Below are 19,064 nucleotides of genomic sequence, written 5' to 3' on the forward strand. Positions count from 1 at the left end.
AAAATATGGCTTGAACAACACTGAATTCAATGAACAGTGGGTTTCAGTTGCTAATACAATTAACACATTTAAAATCTAACCTTCAGTTGCTCTCACTGAGATACATATATATTCTGTAAAAAAGACAGCTCAACTGTTTTATGTTCGAGTTTTACTAAGAAAGATGCAAGAAAAATTCCGTCAACAAAAAGTTCCATAGCTTCAGCACCTGTTTTCGGTTTGACAACCAAACTGTGAAGTAAGAAATAATAGAAGCATTCTGAATATTACTGATAAGCAATCTTAATATGAAACATGAATCATGAGATACATTACAGGAAAGTAGTTATGAAATGCAAAATAACTGATTTAGGTCATGCAAAGAAGCAGAAAATACCTGTACAGAGCCACCATGTCTGCCAGATGCCAGGTGAGCCCTCAAATTATGTGGATAGGTTTGCTGTGAGTCCCAAGCTGCCCTATGGTCTGTTGACTATTATTTTTGAATGTATTAGGATTTATGCAAAAGAAGAAAAAAAAAATTTAAAACAAACAATTTGTGCATTGTCATATTTTTAAAAAGTACAGAACACTACACACTCAATCCCTATACAGACTGCACATCAACGTTATCAACATACATGCCTTCCTAAAAATTTTCATACAGAGCTGAAGTAACTAAACCTCAAAATTCCTAGTAAGAAAAAGTATACTAAACCAACCCTCCAATTTTGCTTAAGTAAACTGACACAGCTCGGATTTCCTAACATTGCTACCACCTAAGTCATAAGCCTGGTTTAAAAAAAAAGTGAAGGTGTTATACATACATGTCAGAACAGAAGGAAAGAAAAGACTATATGGAGAAGAGACAGCGAATAAAGAAATGTGAGTAGAGAGAAAATTCCCTACACTATATCATAGCTTCAATCACCCAAACTTTTAGGAGATATTTATCTATCTCTAAATATACAGACTTTACTAAAGATCTACTTAAAGTGAAAACAAAGCCTAGAGTCAATTTTATTTTCAAGTTCTAATAAAAACATAGCACAAATCATTAGACAAAAGACATAGTAATGCTGATAATCTTACATGAGTAATTTACCTGATTTTTGGATTGTTGCATTCTGTCTCTGTGCTGATATGCTTCTCTGTTTGAAGACATTGCAGGGTCTGAATGTATTGAACCCACTGGAGTAGGCTACAAATATAAATAATATGTAGCAACTGGTAAAAAAAATAAATTTAAGTCTCACCAAAAGTTACTGGTTTGTAATAGAAAATAATATTTAAATCTGACAGTTTCAAATAACACAAAATTATCAGATTAAAGCAGAAGCTTCACTAGATATTTACTAATACCAACAAGAAAAAATGTAAACCATGACTTACAGAGTAAACCATGACTTACAGAATACATTGAAGTAGCAATTCTAAGTATTACCATACACTAATTTTCTAAAATACTTTAGTCATACTTCCTGCAGTTAGCAGTTATGACGTTCTGATGAAACCTCATGAAAAGCTTAAAGCAATTTTTAATGCTTTAATTTTTGCAAAAAATATGTTTGCAAAAAAATAAATGCTACAATTCTTTCAGAATCACACAGAGAAGAGTGAAGTGCATAATCTGAAACTGGTCAAACATATACATATTAGTCCTCCCTTCCCTATATAATAAAAAGAAGTGAAAAAATTTGAGAAGCTAAAGAAAACCCCATCCTCTACAATTTCTTAAATTATACAGAGTGTTTCCTGAAACCTTAGAAGCACTGCAATGGAATATTTCATGAACTATGCAAACTTTTACCACAGTGAACTGATAAATATCTAGAGTACATCTCCTATGCAGAGAAGCTGTAGCTCTGCCTTTTAAAAATACTGGGAACAAAAAAAAATACATGCAGTAATGACAATTACTTGCAAAATTTTAAGTTCCTTTAAAGAAACAATCTGAATTTCTACCACCTCATTTTGGAGTGTGCAGTGATGTACTTTGATAATAAGAGCACATTTGGAAAGAGAATGAATATGAAGCACTCAAGCCAAAGAAAATGTTAGACCATGCACCTGCAGATGGGCTTGTAATAGCAGCTGTTCACAGCTCTATTAGCAGCCTTGAAAAGACCGTGTCTTATGAAACTCAAAACCAATCATAGAAAAACTCATTATATTACTGACAGCTGAACTGTACTCACCAACTGTTTGCCAATCCAGTCATATTCATAATCAAATATATAGCCTTGGCGATCAAGTAAGTTTGTGAAGAGTTTTCTTAAGTAGTCGTAGTCTGGTTTTTCAAAAAAGTCTAACCTTCTTACATAACGTAGGTAAGTGGCCATTTCCTCTAGATATATAAGAAATATGTACATATGCTATTATCTGTTTTAATGGAACTCAAAAAAATCCCCACCACCTTATTTCATTTTAAAGCAATTTGTACCTCTCACCATAAAACCTGAACAGTTGTTCACCATGGATCTGTGAATTACCAGAAAGAAAAGTTACTTAATAATGTTCTTTAAAATGCTCCCATATTCTGAAATATACAACCATATTCCAAACATATACTAGCAAGTAACACCCCACTAATTTTTCCTTCATGCTATCTGTTGATATCTTCTGTTCAATGTTCTAATTATAATGCACAGTGTGCAAAAATGTGTGGAGAGAAATGCCTCTACTTCTATCTTTCCAACCAATTTTACAGAGACAAGACTAAGGAAAGGTAAAGAACGGGGTATACAATATAAAGCATCATCTTGTGTCCACAAGGCCTACTGCAAACAGGATTTCCTTTCCTTTACCATGAGCTACTCTCAGCAAATCCACTTTGCCTATCAGTGATATTTTGATTACCTTTCAAGGCGTTCACTTATATTTTGGCAAAATCATGCCCATGTCAGACATGTCCCTTGTTTCAAGCACTTTATTACAACTTTTAAAAAACATCATATTCCTTCTGTGCAATTTTCCAACACCTCATTGATTCAACTTGTACTTACAGAGACCTAGAAGTAACACGTGAAACTTCCAAGTTATTTTAAATATTAGTTCAAGCTGTTTCTAATGCAGCTTGTTTTTAATAGGGGTATGATACCAGATTTCAGCTGAAAAGGCTTGTAAAATTTTCAGTGTGAAGATACAAGGGCAGACTAGCTGATCGCTGTAAGCACACATACAGTATTGTTTAAATGTTTCTTTAGAATAATCTATATTTTAAGAACAACAGCATTAGCTTGCTGCTGCTTCAAAGGATAATTCTTCTGTCTGGGCCCAGTACTATTTAACTTATTAACTAATGATTCAGACAAAGAGGCAGAGGCCTCCTCAGCAATTTCACTGACAACACAAAGCTGGGAGGAGAGGCAGATACCCCAGAGGGCTGTGCAGCCCTTCAGAAGGACTTCGACAGCTGGAGAGATGGGTAGAGAGAAACATTCTGAAATTCAGCAAAGGAAAATGCAAGGTCCTGCACCTGGAGAAGAATACTTCTGTGCAGCAGCACAGGCCGAAGGACAAACCTGCTAGGAAGCAGCTCTACAGAGAAGGACCTGGGGGTCATGGTAGACAACAAGTTCATCAGAGCCAGCGATGTGCCCTGGGGGACAAGAAGGCCAATGGAATCCTGGGGTGCATTTTGAAAAGCAGGTCAAGGGAGGTGATCCGTCCCTCTACTCAGAGGCTAAGTCCATCTCTGAGTTCCTCAATACAAGGGAGACAAGGAGTTCCTGGACCATGTCCAGCAAAGGGCTACTAAGTTGATCAAGGGACAGTAGCATCTTTCATATGAGGAAAGTTTGAGGGAGCTGGGCCTGTTCAGCCTTGAAAATAGGCAACTGAGACGGGACCTGATTAACACATATAAATATCTAAGGAGTAGTTGACAGTATGATAGATCCAGGCTCAGCTCAGTGGTGCTCAGCAATAGCAGGAGAGGCAATGGACCCACACTAATGCACAGAAGTTCCACCCAAACACAGGAAAGAACTCCTTTACTGTGCAGGTGACTGAGTACTGGAACAGGCTAACCAGAGAGGTTTTGGAATCTCCTTCACTGTAGACATTCAAGAACAGTCTGGACACAATCCTATGGCACATGCTCTGGGATGGCCCTGCTTGAGCAGGGAGACTGGACCACAGAACCTCCTGTAGTCCCATCCAACCTGACCCATCCTAAGATACTGTGATCAATTACACATACTGTAATTTTAAGCCCCAGCAATTACCTATGCCAGTTTCATTTTATAAATCAATACACAACATTTTTATTAACAGCAGACATTACCTGGAAAGTTTTCACACAATACTTCTATAGGAGTTGCTCGTTTAGTGTCTCCAATTTTCTGGTAACGTTCCTTTAATGTATCTGCCTATGACAGAAGAACAAACAAGCTTCTCAAGTTATACAGCTTGCAGACACACATTCAAAAAGCCCAAACATGTCAATAAATGCTGATGATCTGAAAACAGGACAGAAGCAGATATCAAAACCCACTACCTTTAAACCTTGCCATGGAAGACTTCCTCTGAGAAAATACATAAACATATGACCCAATGCTTCCAAATCATCTCTTCTACTTTGCTCTGAAACAAAATGCAAATATTATTAGAAACTTTAATCAGTGTAAATTTACATTATATTTAGAAGACTAGCTTCCAAATTATATAAAAATAAATGTTAGGTATAAAGTACTTGAAAGCAAACTGAGCATGTGGGGGCATTCTTGTGTACTACGGACTGCCTTAAGAACACAGCTAAGCCCAGAAAAAAAGAAGATGCAGACTGAAGGTATATTCATCTCAACAGCACTTTAAAAGAAAGAAATAAATAATTCTCAAAAATTATTGCTGAAAGTAATAATTCTCAAAAATGCAGAAGGAATTTTCTTTGAGCTACTGGACTAACCTCAGGATTTAGTAAACTTTAGGATTCAATAAAACTGTAGGACCAAATGTTCATTGTTCTTGCAGTAAAAAGTCGACTAAAACTAAAATGTAGAATTATTTGTGGATCATTTAGATTACAAAGGAGTCTGGTCCCGGCAGAACTGATTCTTAATCTAGAACTTACGACAGCTCTGACAAGAGAGCACATGTACTAAAGGTAAGAATGAAGTTCTCCTAGTTTTGAGGGTAAGTACTTGTTTAAAGAAATCAGCTTCATTTGGCCTTTCTGTTCATATTAAAAGCAGACTTCATTCCCAGAAGAGTTTCAATTATTCATCAAGAATATGGGCAGCTCCCCAGAGACCACTACAGATGGCTAGATTAGAGTAAGTTGTAACTTCATGTGACTATACTTTCTTTAGCCAAATAACTTAGACAACACTTTAACATACAGTTCTTTTGAATTTGGGGAAATGGCAAAATAATTCCCGATTAATTTATATATCCAACAAACACAGACAATTGCAGAACTTTTACAGACACAGATCTTTGTCTTCATTAACCTCATAGTCAGAATCTACACTGTCTGGAATCTCACTTTCCCTTCCTGAAAATGAAGTGAACTGGAGAAGAAGCAGAGTAATTTTATCCCTAAATTATATTATTGAGAGGTGGGGCACCAGCGACATGCTAGTAAGGGCTGCAGTGTTTGTATTTCCTTCAAATAGCTCTCTGAAGCCACATTATTCTCCATATCAACAAAATACCTTCTATTCCATATACAAACCCCGAACTTGGCAAAAAACTACCAGAAATCCTTGATCAAGAAACAAAATATTATTGACTACAAGACATTCGGTAACTACGTATTTCCTATATACACCTTAAAAGAGTGGGCTTTGGTGATTTTGAACAAGTTTTGATTACACATTTAAAGTCTTTCTAGCAGCTATGCATTTGTTATGATAGCTTTAAATACCATGGATTCTAAAACATACTTTTTATTCAAGGACAACATCTTTTCTTACTCATATGCACAAACTGATAGTTACAGGTCAATAGACACTTGTAAAAAAATAGAGAGAATGTGAACCTGACAGCCTCCCTCCTTATTGAAAACACTTGTTTTACAAGGGTCAACTGTTAGACCACTCAGTAGTTCAGGAAATTATCTACAGACTAAAAACACCACCCTAAAAAATTGTCCTATTCCCACTATTTTCAGAGCAAACTGTATCTTATATGCCACTGTCTCTGTAAACACAGAGCTTGGGGACCTTCAGTACTTCACTGCATGAATTAAAAAATATACCATATTTCTAGACGAATATCACAGAACATTAAAAAATTGTTGGAATGGAACAATACAGGCTCTTTAGGAAGGAGAAGCAAGGGAGATCAGGAGGCAATGTCACCCTCCATGGCAATAGCCAGCTGACTGTATGGAGTTTTGCCTGGGAATGGATGAGGAGCTGACCGAGACCTATTGGGGAACGAATAATGGGAGGGTGTGGGAACTCAAAATGTCTCTCAGACATTTTTAGAGGTTCCAGGCCTTAGTCAGAAGCATTTTAGACCCTGGCAGACAGCTAGAAACAACTGTGATTTTGAGTTTGAGCCATGGAATGAGTTACCAACTTTAGAGGTAGAACAAACAGTCACAAAGAGTTAGATAGTATAATAAAAGTAGTTACAAGGTAGAGGGGAAATTTTTTTAGTATTGTACTAGGAGATTTTAGCACATGTACAGGGGAGTTTTTACTTTGTACATAGGGGTCAGAAGTTCTAAGATGGAGGAAAGTAGGCTAACCCTGTTCTTCCTCCTTCCTTGCCTCCATGTTCTTGGTGATGTTGGCACTCACAGATTGGTTTAGAGTAGAAAAACACTTGGCAACGTAGGTAGTAGGTATTGGGGAATAATTGTAAACATGTTATACATAATATATCATATAAAAGATAGCAGCAGCCCTGGGCAGGGGGAGAGACGAAGAAGACAGCAGACAGAGAGGATGTCAGGGTGTGTGTGTGCCTCTACCCAGGCCGCTGATCAAATAGCCGCAGCCCGCGAACATAATCTGTTAGATAACTAGCAATAAATCGTCTTGAGACCGAACAACAAAAGACTGCAGAGTTTTTCTTTAGAAGCACAGGTTAGAAGAGAAATTTCACCACCAAATGAGAACCCAAAATAAGGCCGGGGTTCCCACACATGCCGTCTCTGGTCGGGCATCAAGAAAAAGAACAAAAAGAAACATCAAACAACCTCCAACCTTCATCGGCTGAAAAAGAAAGAAGACAAAAAAGAAGAGCAGTACACACACTCTTCGCAATTTCAAGAAGAGAGGGAGCGGAAAGCTCAAGATAAGAGCCTGACCTTCACCAAGGCATTTCGTCTGGAGGACAGCCAGGAGGAGAGAAACCAGAAGCGCGCCTGGGATTCCTCGCCTGTGGCCTGCTGGACGATGGACAGTGCCATCTCTGGACTGTCTTCATGCTGACTCAGCTTTTGGTGAGAATGGTCGAAATTAAGAACATGGGGAGGAGATGCTCCCAAGGACACACCAAAGATTTTTTTTTTAGCCCTATAGGGCGAGACTTCTACCCATCAGGGAGAGATATCTCCGAATGAGATGAAAGCTTTGTTATTGTAGGTGCAGTGTAGTCACTCGCACACAGATGTATATTTTTTCTTGGGATTGAATTTTTGGCAAGGGATCAATAAGCAACTTTATTACCAAGCCACAAAAGAACAAAAAGATAAGACTGCCGCAAAACTTTTGCTTTTAACAAGGACAATATTACAGCCAGCTCTATGGCACGGCACATCCGGCCGGACAGCTGGGGCTATTAGAGCACAAAGGGGGAAGATCGCCCAGCCAGCAGCTTGGGGCAGTTTTCCTCACCACAGATCCAGGAAAAGCAGGATTGCCTCCCGTGGAGGATCAGGGGATGGTCTGTCATCATGCCCTGTGTCTCCAGGTTCCCACTGTTCCTCAGTTTCCCTGAGCTCCTCCAATGCACAAATCCCCCAGACAGAGAGATAAGCCAAGCACAGCCACAGCCCCCGGTGGGGGAATGGACCAAGCGCTGCTCGAGTCTGAACCTGCGGCGGCGGCATCTCCAGTGGGGGAGGGTGCAGAGTGAGTGCAGAGCAGAAAGGGAAGAGGAGAGATCTTTCGTAGCTGCGTGGGTGGGGAATTCAAAACAGCCCGTGGTGCAGGTGAGAGGGGGGGCAGTGGGAACAGCGCAGACACGGGGCGGCGGGGGTGCGGGTGCAGTGGCCAGGCGTCCCGAGTGTCCCATGGCGCGTTCGGTGTCGAGAATCCGTGAAGCCGCAGAAGCGGCTGCCCAAGAGGCTCAGGAAAACAGCTTCCTTACTGCGACAGCCAGATCCACTGAGGAAATAGCAGAGGGACAGCGGAAGGCTTCCCTCACTGCAACTCAGGCGGTGGGCACGCGCGTGAAGGTCGAGCAGAACCCGAAAAGCCACGGGTGGAGGGGATTTTTCGCATCTAGAACGCGTGGCAAGGGGCGCAGGCAGGGCAGGGCCAGCGCATGCGGGCTGTGGGTGCTGGAACAGAGTCAGGAGAGGGGCAAAGTGAGATGGGAGACATCGGGGCCGAAATGGGAACAGGAGGGTGATTGCGTCAGCCCAGGGGGGATGGCAGTGGCTCTGAACCAGGCGGTGCGAGCCGGAGCTAGGCGAAAGCACAGCCGAGGTCAGAGCAGAAGCGTCCGCACCCCGTGGTGATGCAGGCAGGGATGGGGCGTGGCCAGTATGACTCAGGGCACGGGTTAGTCACAGTTCCCATGGCAACAGCCAGCACAAACCCACAGCCACCCCTGTCAGTTTCAGACACGGCCAGAACAGAATAGTTATTGCAACAAGAATCAGTTACACATGGATCAGTTGTTAGAAGAAATGTTCAAAAGTTTATCAGGAATTAGTACGGGGTTTGCAAATGTAAATCAATTGTCAGAAGAAATGCACAAATATTATCGGAAGTGCAAATTGGAGAGCAAAGTGCACAGAGCAGTAACTGGAGTCTCTCGCATCTCGAGCGCGGCATGGGCACTGACAGCGTCAGCGGCGGCGGCGGCCGCCAGCCAGCCAAGTGCCCACAGACTGCGTGGCGACCGCGCGGGGGTGGGAAACCCGAGTGCGGGGCGCGGCCCAGGGCGCGGCGGTGGCGGGGAGCGGCGGTCGCGCGCTGATGGCGTCAGCAGAGCGCCGAACCACGCTGAGATGGGGACAGCCACCGGGGCCGGGCGGGATGACCCAGACCGGGACTGGAACGGTGCCAGGTCCGATTGGGAGAGGGGAGAGGGCATTCCAGAGCTCACGGCCATGGCCGCGGTCGGTGCGGTGGGGCGCACTCAGGGTCAGTGCTCCTTCCCTCGTTCCCATGGCGACACAGAAAGAGATGGGTGAATCCAGGCTGTGCATGTGTTTGCGGGAGTTAAAGCGAACGCAGAAGTGTCTGAGAGGGACAGGTTTCAGGCACGGGTCCAGCACAGCCGACACTGGGTGTGAGCGGGGGCTGAGAGCAGGAGAGAGACACAGTCACCCCAATGCAGGCAGAAGCGGGGTGTGACTGTGCCAGAACTGCTCCCCTCCACACCACTCAAGCTTGTGCAAGCGGGGACTGGGCAGAGCCAAGGCAGGGATCTCCTTGGTTGCTGCCTCTCCACAGCAGGGTGCATTGTGGCAGCAACCAAGGAGATGCCGAAGTTTTTTCCACTACAGTGCACATCCAAATATTAACAACAAATGCACGGCACAGCCCAGAAACCACAGCAGCCAAAGTAAACATCTTTTTGCAAGCACATCTATTGCATCAAATGTCCCACAGCAATGCTGAGGGATGGGACTTCAACATTCACCGAAAAAATAAGATACAGTTAAGCCGCCACTTGAAATTATAAGGGTCTTCTCCAAACTTCTCCAATGTTTCTAAACGCTAACCCCAGATTTTTTTAGTTAGGTGACGGAATTGATCAGCAGATACACCCAGCCAGTGTGATGAAGAATATTAATTGTGGAACACAATGTAAAAAAGAGATATCATAATGAGAATTGAGATAGAAAATTGAATAGCATAAAACTTTTGTAGTTTATTATGTTTAGGTTTAAGTTAAGTTGTATTTTAACATTCTATTAATAATAGAATTGATTTTTATATAGTTTGGTTAGAGATTAAGTTTTGTTCAATTAGAGTATATCACTTTAAGTTTATCTTAGTTTGAGCCCTGAAAAACTTAAGTTTATAAGAGTTTAAATGATAATGGATTAAAAAATTGTTAATTTGATACATATAGATTTCATGTAGTTAATATAATTTAGGAATTTTTTACCAAGATTTTTATATATTAAGTTTAAGCAATGTTTGATTCAAAAATTATTTTAAGTTTTTCAAAGGTCAAGTTTATTTAATTAACAAAATTTAGTTGTTTTTCTTTAAGGATAAGAAGGTTTTGACTAAAAGAGTTAATGACATGATAATGAATATTGAGTTAAAGGGAAGACACAATCTATTGGATCCTTAGCTTTATTTTAGTCTTTTCTGTTTTATTGTGAGTTTATCAGTGTATAAGAGTCTTAAAAGAATTTATTCTGAGTTTTTCTGAGATTCACTTCATTATTTAACAATTAGTTATATAGTCTGTTATTTCTTCGTGTTTATTTCCAAATCCTTTCTTTTACGTTTAACTATTTAACCGTTTTATAAATGTTATTGCTAAGAAATTTTATCATGTTATCAAATGAAGCTCTGTGCTTTGTTTTTTCATAGTGAATTTTTGTATGTTTTATTGTTGTCTCATCTGTGGAGTTGTGTTATTACAGGTTTGTTCCTATGCACCCCTATGTTACACTTGGTTTGTCCCTAGTTTTCCCGCCTTACCCCATCTGTCAATCCTCCCCTAAAGTGCCGAGTCATTCCCTTGCCCCTCCCAGGCTCCCTGTCAGTCACTCGGTATCCCTTCCCATACACCTAGAAGCTTCCATCCTGGGTGCCGGGTGATTGGAGAGGGGCCTGGGGTCCCTCCCACATCCATCCCTCATTGGTTCCCATATGTGTCACCCCATACAAGAGCCACTCCCTATTCCACCCCCATTGGTCGACTGGTTCCCCTCCCTCTCAGTTTATAACATGCTGCAAGCACCTTGCAGGTGCTCTTGTTAGCAGGACTGTTCAAGTGTTGTTAGCCCCTGTCAGGCTGCAATAAACTTCAGACTTAGCCCTAGCAAGAGTCTCTCTTCCTTATCACGCCGCGGGATTCAGCAGCGCTTTCCGAACCCACGAAGCACCCTCCAAAGCCCTGCTGGGTCCAGTGGAGGGTGTTTCACCTGCCCCTCTCGCCCCATCGGGAGCTAGCCGGGGCAAAAAGGGATCTGGGACGGGAGCACGGCACTCATCCAAGTTACATATCATTCTAAGGTCTCATTTTAGATTTTAACTATATCATGCATTTTTCTAGGTGAACTTTCTAGTTTGTTTTTATATCTCTTGTGAGTGGAATGATTGCATTTCTATTTCTTATTGTTCTTAAATGTTTTTCAAAAAATCTCAGAGAGAGGTGCCTGAAGCATTCTGACAGCTTTTTATTACTGTTAATCTTATTATTTCTTCCAACTGAAAAACATCTGTTTCCTTCAAAGAAGTTTCAAGAAGAATCAATCCTTTTGTCATTTGATCAATTTATCAGTTTGAACTTCGAGTGTTTATTTTATATGAAAATGTTATAATAAGTTGTTATGTTTTAGGTATCATATATGTAATATTAGTATAAGCTTTGTTTAAGATAATATTTAAAAGACATCACTACAATTTAAAGTTTGGGTTTTGGCCAAGCCCTGATTTTAACTTAGACGGATGAGTTTGCCAGCAAAATTCAGAGGTTTTTGCACAAAAATTAATATTATGTAGATTATTTTGATCCACTGATTCGATCCTACACATGTGACAGCTAACACAGATTTGAGGTGAAACTTGTCAGCCCTGCCCGGGAAGGGATGCCAATTTTCACTGGAAACAAATGTTTCAGCTGTTTGCAGACTCTGAACTGCTAACACAATGTTTCTGATAATCATGCTTTGTTCAATTTTATATATGTTATTTAGAATCTTTCTTTTGAGCTCTCTTAAATTGTTTTTTCTGAATTTTATTACTGAGGTATTTTGTCTTATTCTGTATTATATTTCAACCTTCTTGTTTCAAAAGAAAAGAAGAGAAAGAGAGAAAAAAAAAGTGTAAAGAGAAAAAAGAAAAGAAATGAAGAAGTACCTGAAATAAGGCTAAAATAAGCAATGAAAATTTTGTATATTTTAATCTTTTGAGATAATTCTTTTGTAGTGTCCAAGATTAAAAAAAAAGTTTTCCTATTTACCATCTGAGTAGGAGTTGCCTTGGGGCAGTTTTCCTTATCTGCTGTTAATAACCCCATCAATGCCTTGCCGCATGACTCAGAGATAACACTGTCCAGGAGCAGTGATTAAGGACACACCGCATGACTCATAATAACCCGTTGTGAGATGCTCCACCCAGGGGGGAGGAGCTAGGCATTCCCACCTGGGTAAAACTGGGGATTTCTAGACAGAGGGGCAGCCTTTTCACAGGTTCTCTGAGAAGACACAGCAACTACATCTGCCATCCCAAGAGGACTGCAGCTACTCCAATTTGGACTGCTACCAGCATGCTGGCCAGGTGGTATTCTGACTTTCTCAGTAGTCTTTCCCTTTGTATTATTGCATGTATTTTTTGTCCTTTTCCCCTTTTCCCAATAAATTGTATTTCTGACTTGGAGTCTCTCACTGGTTTTGCTTTCAAACCAGAACATGTAGACTTAATTTCGCTAATTGTCAAGGCAAATATAAGGAGAGTGCCAGACACAAGACAAATCAAATTGAAAAAATCAGTCAAGTTAATAACTTTGAGCAAGAATTGTAGTAATGTTTTCACAGAAGTTTAAAGTGGATCTTTGTTTTTAGCTTACAAGCCCTCAAAAAGAGTTCTTATAGATTTAGAGATAGTGGCTCAGATTATTGTTAAGGCAAACACCAGATTGCTGACAATGTCAGGCAAAGATTTCTTAATCATTCATTTACATTTAAATAAAAAATATTTTAAGTGGACAATCCGAAGTCACAAGATTTTTCAATCACGTTGTTAAAGTACCCAGAAGTTTACACAGTTCATTTTTTAGCTCACAAAATGTTAAATGCAAAAATAAGTTTTAGAGAAAAATCAAAAATAAGTTAAGAATCAATAGAAAAGATGACCGTGTTTACTAATAGTTCAAAGAAAACTCACAAATGACATGGAAAATTCCAAAAACAAAGAAATGAGAATCAGATGTAAAAAACAGTACAAGGTTCACCACAGAGTTTTTCAGTTATTTCAGAAGCCATCAATCTGATCACAGATTCAGTGTATATTGCAAATGTGGTCAAACAATTAGAGGAATCACTTTTAAAACATACAGACAATGAAGTTTTATATTCATATCTATTATGCATAAAAATAATCCTAGAAAACAAAGAACATGGATATTTTGTTATACACATCAGAATGCATTCTTCACTTCTGAGATTTTTAGTAGAAGTGAATGTTCATGTAGACAGATTCACAGTGCCCATCTCACAGACACTGCCAGACATTTTTGAACAAACAAAATTGAGCCATGCATTTTTTCACAAAAATATACAAACATTGATGGAATCCTTTCACCTTTCTGAAAGTCAGGCAAAGGAAATCATCAGTGCTTGTCAGAGTGTCAGTTTGTACAGCGTCCTGTATCCACAGGAGTGACCAATTAGAGAGGTTTGAAAAAGTCTTCAGCTGTGGCAAACTGATGTCACAAAATATGCATCTTTTGAGAGGCTTAAACACATTTGTGTTTCAGTTGATATATTTTCACATTTATGTTTCTGTTCACACATTTCCAAGAGCAATTTTTAGATCATGAAATACAGGGAAAACCACAAAACACATCATACCTTAAAATCCATTTAGATAAACAGATAAGGAGGAGGCAAGAGCAACATCTCACATGCAGTTGAACAAAGCTTTATATGTGAATTGTCCGACATTTTACAAACAGTGCACGAGCAGAACTAAGAAAAAATTCTTTAGTTTTAATCAAAAACCCAGAGTCACGACAAATTGAAAGTCTATTTACATTAATAACTTAGAGCAAGGGTTTCGTTTGTGTTTCTATAGAACAAGGACTGAAACAGGTATCAGCAAAGCACATGAAACCTTATTGAGTGCAAATGCCAGTGAACACAAACCAAAGAAGCAGAGAAGCAAGCATGCAGACGAAGATGGACAGCAACACTGCAGACAACGTCAGACAACGATTGGCAACTCAGAGACTTGGGGTTTTTCTGGGGAATCAAGTGTTGTTTGGGTGTTGCTGCATTGCGGGGTTTCTCACAGAGGTTGGGGACATGGACATGGGGTTCAGACAAATAGTGTTCATGTGCTTCATTCCCTTGCTTGTTGCCTTAGGCAATGGGACAAGCTTTCCCATGAGACAACCAAGGGAAAATGTGTAGGAAACTTTGGCAAAAGCAGCGGGTCTAGACAGCATTTACCTAACCCATTCAGAACTGGAGAAACAATTTTCAACATGCTTAGTAGGTGTGCCAGTGAAGGAATGACCAATTCCAAAGGACATCCTTTCAAAAAGTTCTAAAGTCTTTTTCGGATCCTGTGGAAGGATGGCATATTTCGACACAGCTCCTTCCTATAGCTCACTTTAAACCTCCAGAGTTAGACATTTTTTGGGTCAACAAAAATGAAGTTTAGTATCAAATTCAATCCATTAAGAGTAGCAAAGACAAATAATTATATAGTGGATATCATTCCAAATCAGTTCTTTTATAGAAATGCGTCATCCTAGTGCAGTTACACCAAAGTGACGAGCAAACTATCTCTTCAACACCCAGCCAATTTACCGAAGGGAGTGTTTTTTGATTTACGGGGGCAAAATTTGGCCTGCTATCCCTGCAAAAGTCAAGGGCAGTCCATGCAGCATTGAAGAACTTTCATTGATAACACCTGATTTAAGAACTTAAAAAGAGCAAACACACAGGAGAGGAAAAAGATCCTTTAAACAATATAGCCAAATTGTGATAATAATGTTTGTATCTAAGACAAGGCTTAGAGAATTGCAGTAGCAATTTTCTCACCCCAAACAGCGTTAGGGGTGGCCTTGACACAATTGGACCGCATACCATGCTAGATTGAGCAAACACAGTTGTACCGTTTCGTCTGCACTGAGTGACATGTTAACAGATATCAGCAGTGCAAGACAAGCAGTGCTTCAGAACAGAGGGGCAGTTGATTATTTGCTACTGTCACATGGGCACAGATGTGAAAAATTTGAGGAGATATGCTGCATGAACTTGTTTGATCATTCAAAATCTATTTGTAAAAATATAAAACAGATGCAAAGTAGTATCAGCAAATTGAAAAAAAAAAAACTTACAGGATTCTGGTGAGATTATTTCATTGGCTATTTTAATCTTTCACCATTGTAGAGAAAACTTTTTAAAATAGTGTTTTATATTCTTATAGGGCTTGTAATTCTACTTGTTCTGCCATGCATTTTCATGTGCATTCGAAGAGCCTTAAACAACATGGCAAAACAAATATTTCTAGTTAAAACAGAGAGGGGAGATGTGGGAATTCAAAATGTCTCTCAGACATTTTTAGAGGTTCCAGGCCTTAGTCAGAAGCATTTTAGACCCTGGCAGACAGCTAGAAACAACTGTGATTTTGAGTTTGAGCCATGGAATGAGTTACCAACTTTAGAGGTAGAACAAACAGTCACAAAGAGTTAGATAGTATAATAAAAGTAGTTACAAGGTAGAGGGGAAATTTTTTTAGTATTGTACTAGGAGATTTTAGCACATGTACAGGGGAGTTTTTACTTTGTACATAGGGGTCAGAAGTTCTAAGATGGAGGAAAGTAGTCTAACCCTGTTCTTCCTCCTTCTTTTTCCTTGCCTCCATGTTCTTGGTGATGTTGGCATTCACAGATTAGTTTAAAGTAGAAAAGCACTTTCTAATATAAGTAATAGGTATTGGGGAAATACTACAAACATGTAATACATAATATATCTTATAAAAGATAGCAGCAGCCCTGGGCGGGGGGAGAGACGAAGAAGACAGCAGACAGAGAGGATGTCAGGGTGTGTGTGTGCCTCTACCCAGGCCACTGATCAAACAGCCGCAGCCCGAGAACATAATCTGTTAGATAACTAGCAATAAATCATCTTGAGACCGAACAACAAAAGACTGCAGAGTTTTTCTTTAGAAGCACAGGTTAGAAGAGAAATTTCACCACCACATGAGAACCCAAAATAAGGCCGGGGTTCCCACAGGAGGGGCAAGGTTAGGTGACCACAGGCCCTCCAGCCACGAAGACTGAACAGTTGAGTCCTCATGGTGGTGCATCTCTCCCTCACCCCTTCTAGCCACACTTAGCTGAAAAAAGCTCATAAGGTTTCACTTTGACAAACAGCACCTGGGCTCAGCTTTTCTGGAGTTTATCAGAAACCCTTTGCTCCTCAGAGTCCCAGTTGTCTAACAAGTTCATGTTTTCTTTATGAACAGCCTTGGAAACTATTTTTCTTGTTTGCCTAGCATAACATCCCTGTTCTCATGCTTTCAACTGTGTGCCAACCCACACTGTGGCCAGGATGAAACATTATTATGACTAAAGCCCACTTTCTTGTGACGCCATAAAACGCTGGTCTAAAATGAGAACCTTTGAGCTCTTCTAGACTGAAGCAGCTGTGACCAGCAACCTCTCTCTGAACTGGGCTTCTCAGAGCCCACTAACTCGCAAGTTTGCAGTACTCAGACGGCAGCTGAACAAAAATTAATTATAAGCTAATACCCCCACTCCTCAAGGCTCAACTCTTTGCACAATGAAAAGATGCAAAAGCACCCAGAGTGAGTATTTCACTGCCTTTGAGGGGAATTTTTTCACAGGTACTTTTCACTGACTCTGCCTGTGTGCATAAACATATACATATACTACAGCAAATTTTGTGAGAAATGCTGCTCTCTTAGATGCTCAAGTATCTTGGATATCAAAGTCAGGTTTGTAAGTAAGGTTAAGTTGTAAGTTAGATTAAATGCTGTTAAGTGTTAATTCCTATGTTGAATTGTTAAGTTTAAGGTTTAAGTAAAGGTGTAATTTAAGGTTAAATACTTCTGAGTGCTGTTAAGCTTTTAGGCTGTATTCTTTTTTATACTTGCCCTCTCTGTCCTTTTGTCACTTGTCACACACTCCTAAAATACACACACAGCCCTAGACAGCTCTCAGTTAGTTTCTGTTTTGATTGCCTGGATTTTAGCTGGGGTTTGGGTTTTTTCCTCTTTTTCTTTGGTGTAACTGACTAATAGGTAGCAGAGTAAACCTTGCAAAGAACTTTGTCATTGCTTAATATTAAATCAGGTTTTTACTGATACCCTTGCTGATGATTTTTTAAGTGTTCTCAAGCACTCATTCATAACAGCTGTCTACCAATATACAGGAAGCACCTCATGCTCACAAGCTTTGGTCCTCACAGGGGAAGCTCAACCACTCTGGTATCTCCAGAGTGACAAGACAGCAAGGCATCAGCAATCCAGTAAGTTATCTTTGATGATAGCTTCCTTCTCTAAGTGACAGAGAAGGTAAAAAGGAGATGTGCAATACTGGCACTTGTTCTCACCAACAAGGAGAGGCTGGTGAGGAACATGAAGCTCAAAGGCAGCCTTGGCTGCAGTGATCATGAAATGCTAGAGTTTGAGAGAAACGTGAGTAGTGAGAACAGAGCAAAGCAAACCCAGTACCCTGAATTTCAGCAGATGCAGCTTGGCCTCTTCAGGGATCTGCTTGGCAGAGTACCAGGAGATAAAGCTCTACAGAAGCTATATAGCATATAGGACAAGCAAGGACAGGTAGTCTGGGAGGTATACAGAGAAACTGTCCAAGAAGCCAGAGATGAGTTTAAGAAAGCTAAAGCCCTGAGAGAATTAAATGTGATTAGGGATGTCAAGGGCAACAAGAAGAGCTTCTATAATGGTAACAAAAGGAAAACTGGGAAAAATGCTTGACCTCTCCATAAGGAAACAGGAGACCAGGGATATGAAGAAAGCTGAGGCAAAAAATCACTCGTGCTGCACCACAGGAAAGTTTAGATTGGATATTGGGTTCATTAAATTACTTTTTGCCTCCATTTTCCCTGGTATTTCAGTCACATCATTCATGTCACAGGAAGAAAGAGCAGGGACTGGCAGAATGAAGAACACTGTAGATCAGGTTGGAGCCCATTTAAGGAACCTGAAGGTGCACAACTCTATGGGACCTGCTGAGATGCATCAATGAGTCTTTAGGGAGTCTCAGCAAAGACACTACCCATTGCATCCACTGCATCTCAGAAGTCATTACAGCCCAGTAAAGATTCCACAGACTAAAAGAGAAAAAAGATAACCCCTATTATTACAAATGTAAGAAAAGAAAGGCATAAGGAACTATAGGCTTGTCAGTCTCACCTCAGGGCCCAGCAAGCTCACACTGTAGATCCCCATGGTAACTATACTGAGGGACATGCAAAATAAAAAGGTGACTGATGATGGTCAACATGGCTTCAGTAGGGGCAAATCACGCCTGACAAATTTGGGGGCCTTCAACACAACTATAGTGTTGGTGCATGATGGAAGAGCAACCAACATAATCTACTTGGATAGGTGCTAAGCATTTGACACTGTAACACAGGATATCCTTGTCTTGGAACTGGAGAGACACTGATTTGACAGCTGAAACAAGTGGATAAGGAATTGGCTGAGTGGTCAAACTGTAAAACGTGGTCAAGACGTCCCTGTCCAAGTAGTCACTCATTCCTTAGGGGTTGTACTGAGATCACTGCTGGGTAACACCTTCGATGGTGTCATGACAGTGAGATCAAGAGCACCCTCAGCAAGTCTGCCAATTACATCTGGCTGCGTTGTGCGGTCAACATGCTGGAGGGAAGCAATGCCACAGGGGAACATGGACAGGCTTGGGAGGTGGGCCTGTGTGAACATGACAGCAAAAAGTGCAATGACTCCACCTAGGTTAGGGCAATCCCAAGCACAAATACAGGCTGAGCAGAGAATGGAGAGCAGGCCTGAGAAGGACTTCCATGTGCTAGT

At 40.5% G+C, this 19,064-nt stretch overlaps 1 protein-coding gene across 6 annotated transcripts in view; it reads right to left on the reverse strand.

The window, feature by feature from the left end:
* The window catches only part of CSNK1G3 (casein kinase 1 gamma 3), a 104,288-nt gene that overhangs the window by 34,171 nt on the left and 51,053 nt on the right, over window positions 1–19,064 (reverse strand). For 5 of the 6 annotated variants that reach the window (XM_021546222.2, XM_077790351.1, XM_021546220.2 and 2 more), the window contains 5 exons: window positions 4,481–4,566; window positions 4,268–4,352; window positions 2,178–2,326; window positions 1,085–1,180; window positions 377–472 (listed from right to left, as the gene is read on the reverse strand). In XM_021546222.2, coding sequence (XP_021401897.2) covers window positions 377–472; window positions 1,085–1,180; window positions 2,178–2,326; window positions 4,268–4,352; window positions 4,481–4,566 — 512 coding nt within the window. Of the gene's footprint in view, window positions 1–376; window positions 473–1,084; window positions 1,207–2,177; window positions 2,327–4,267; window positions 4,353–4,480; window positions 4,567–19,064 lie in introns of all 6 variants that reach the window. The other variant, XM_021546218.3, reaches the window with a different exon arrangement.

This window comes from Lonchura striata, chromosome Z (genome assembly GCF_046129695.1).
Source record: "Lonchura striata isolate bLonStr1 chromosome Z, bLonStr1.mat, whole genome shotgun sequence".
In the NCBI taxonomy this organism is placed as follows: domain Eukaryota; kingdom Metazoa; phylum Chordata; class Aves; order Passeriformes; family Estrildidae; genus Lonchura; species Lonchura striata.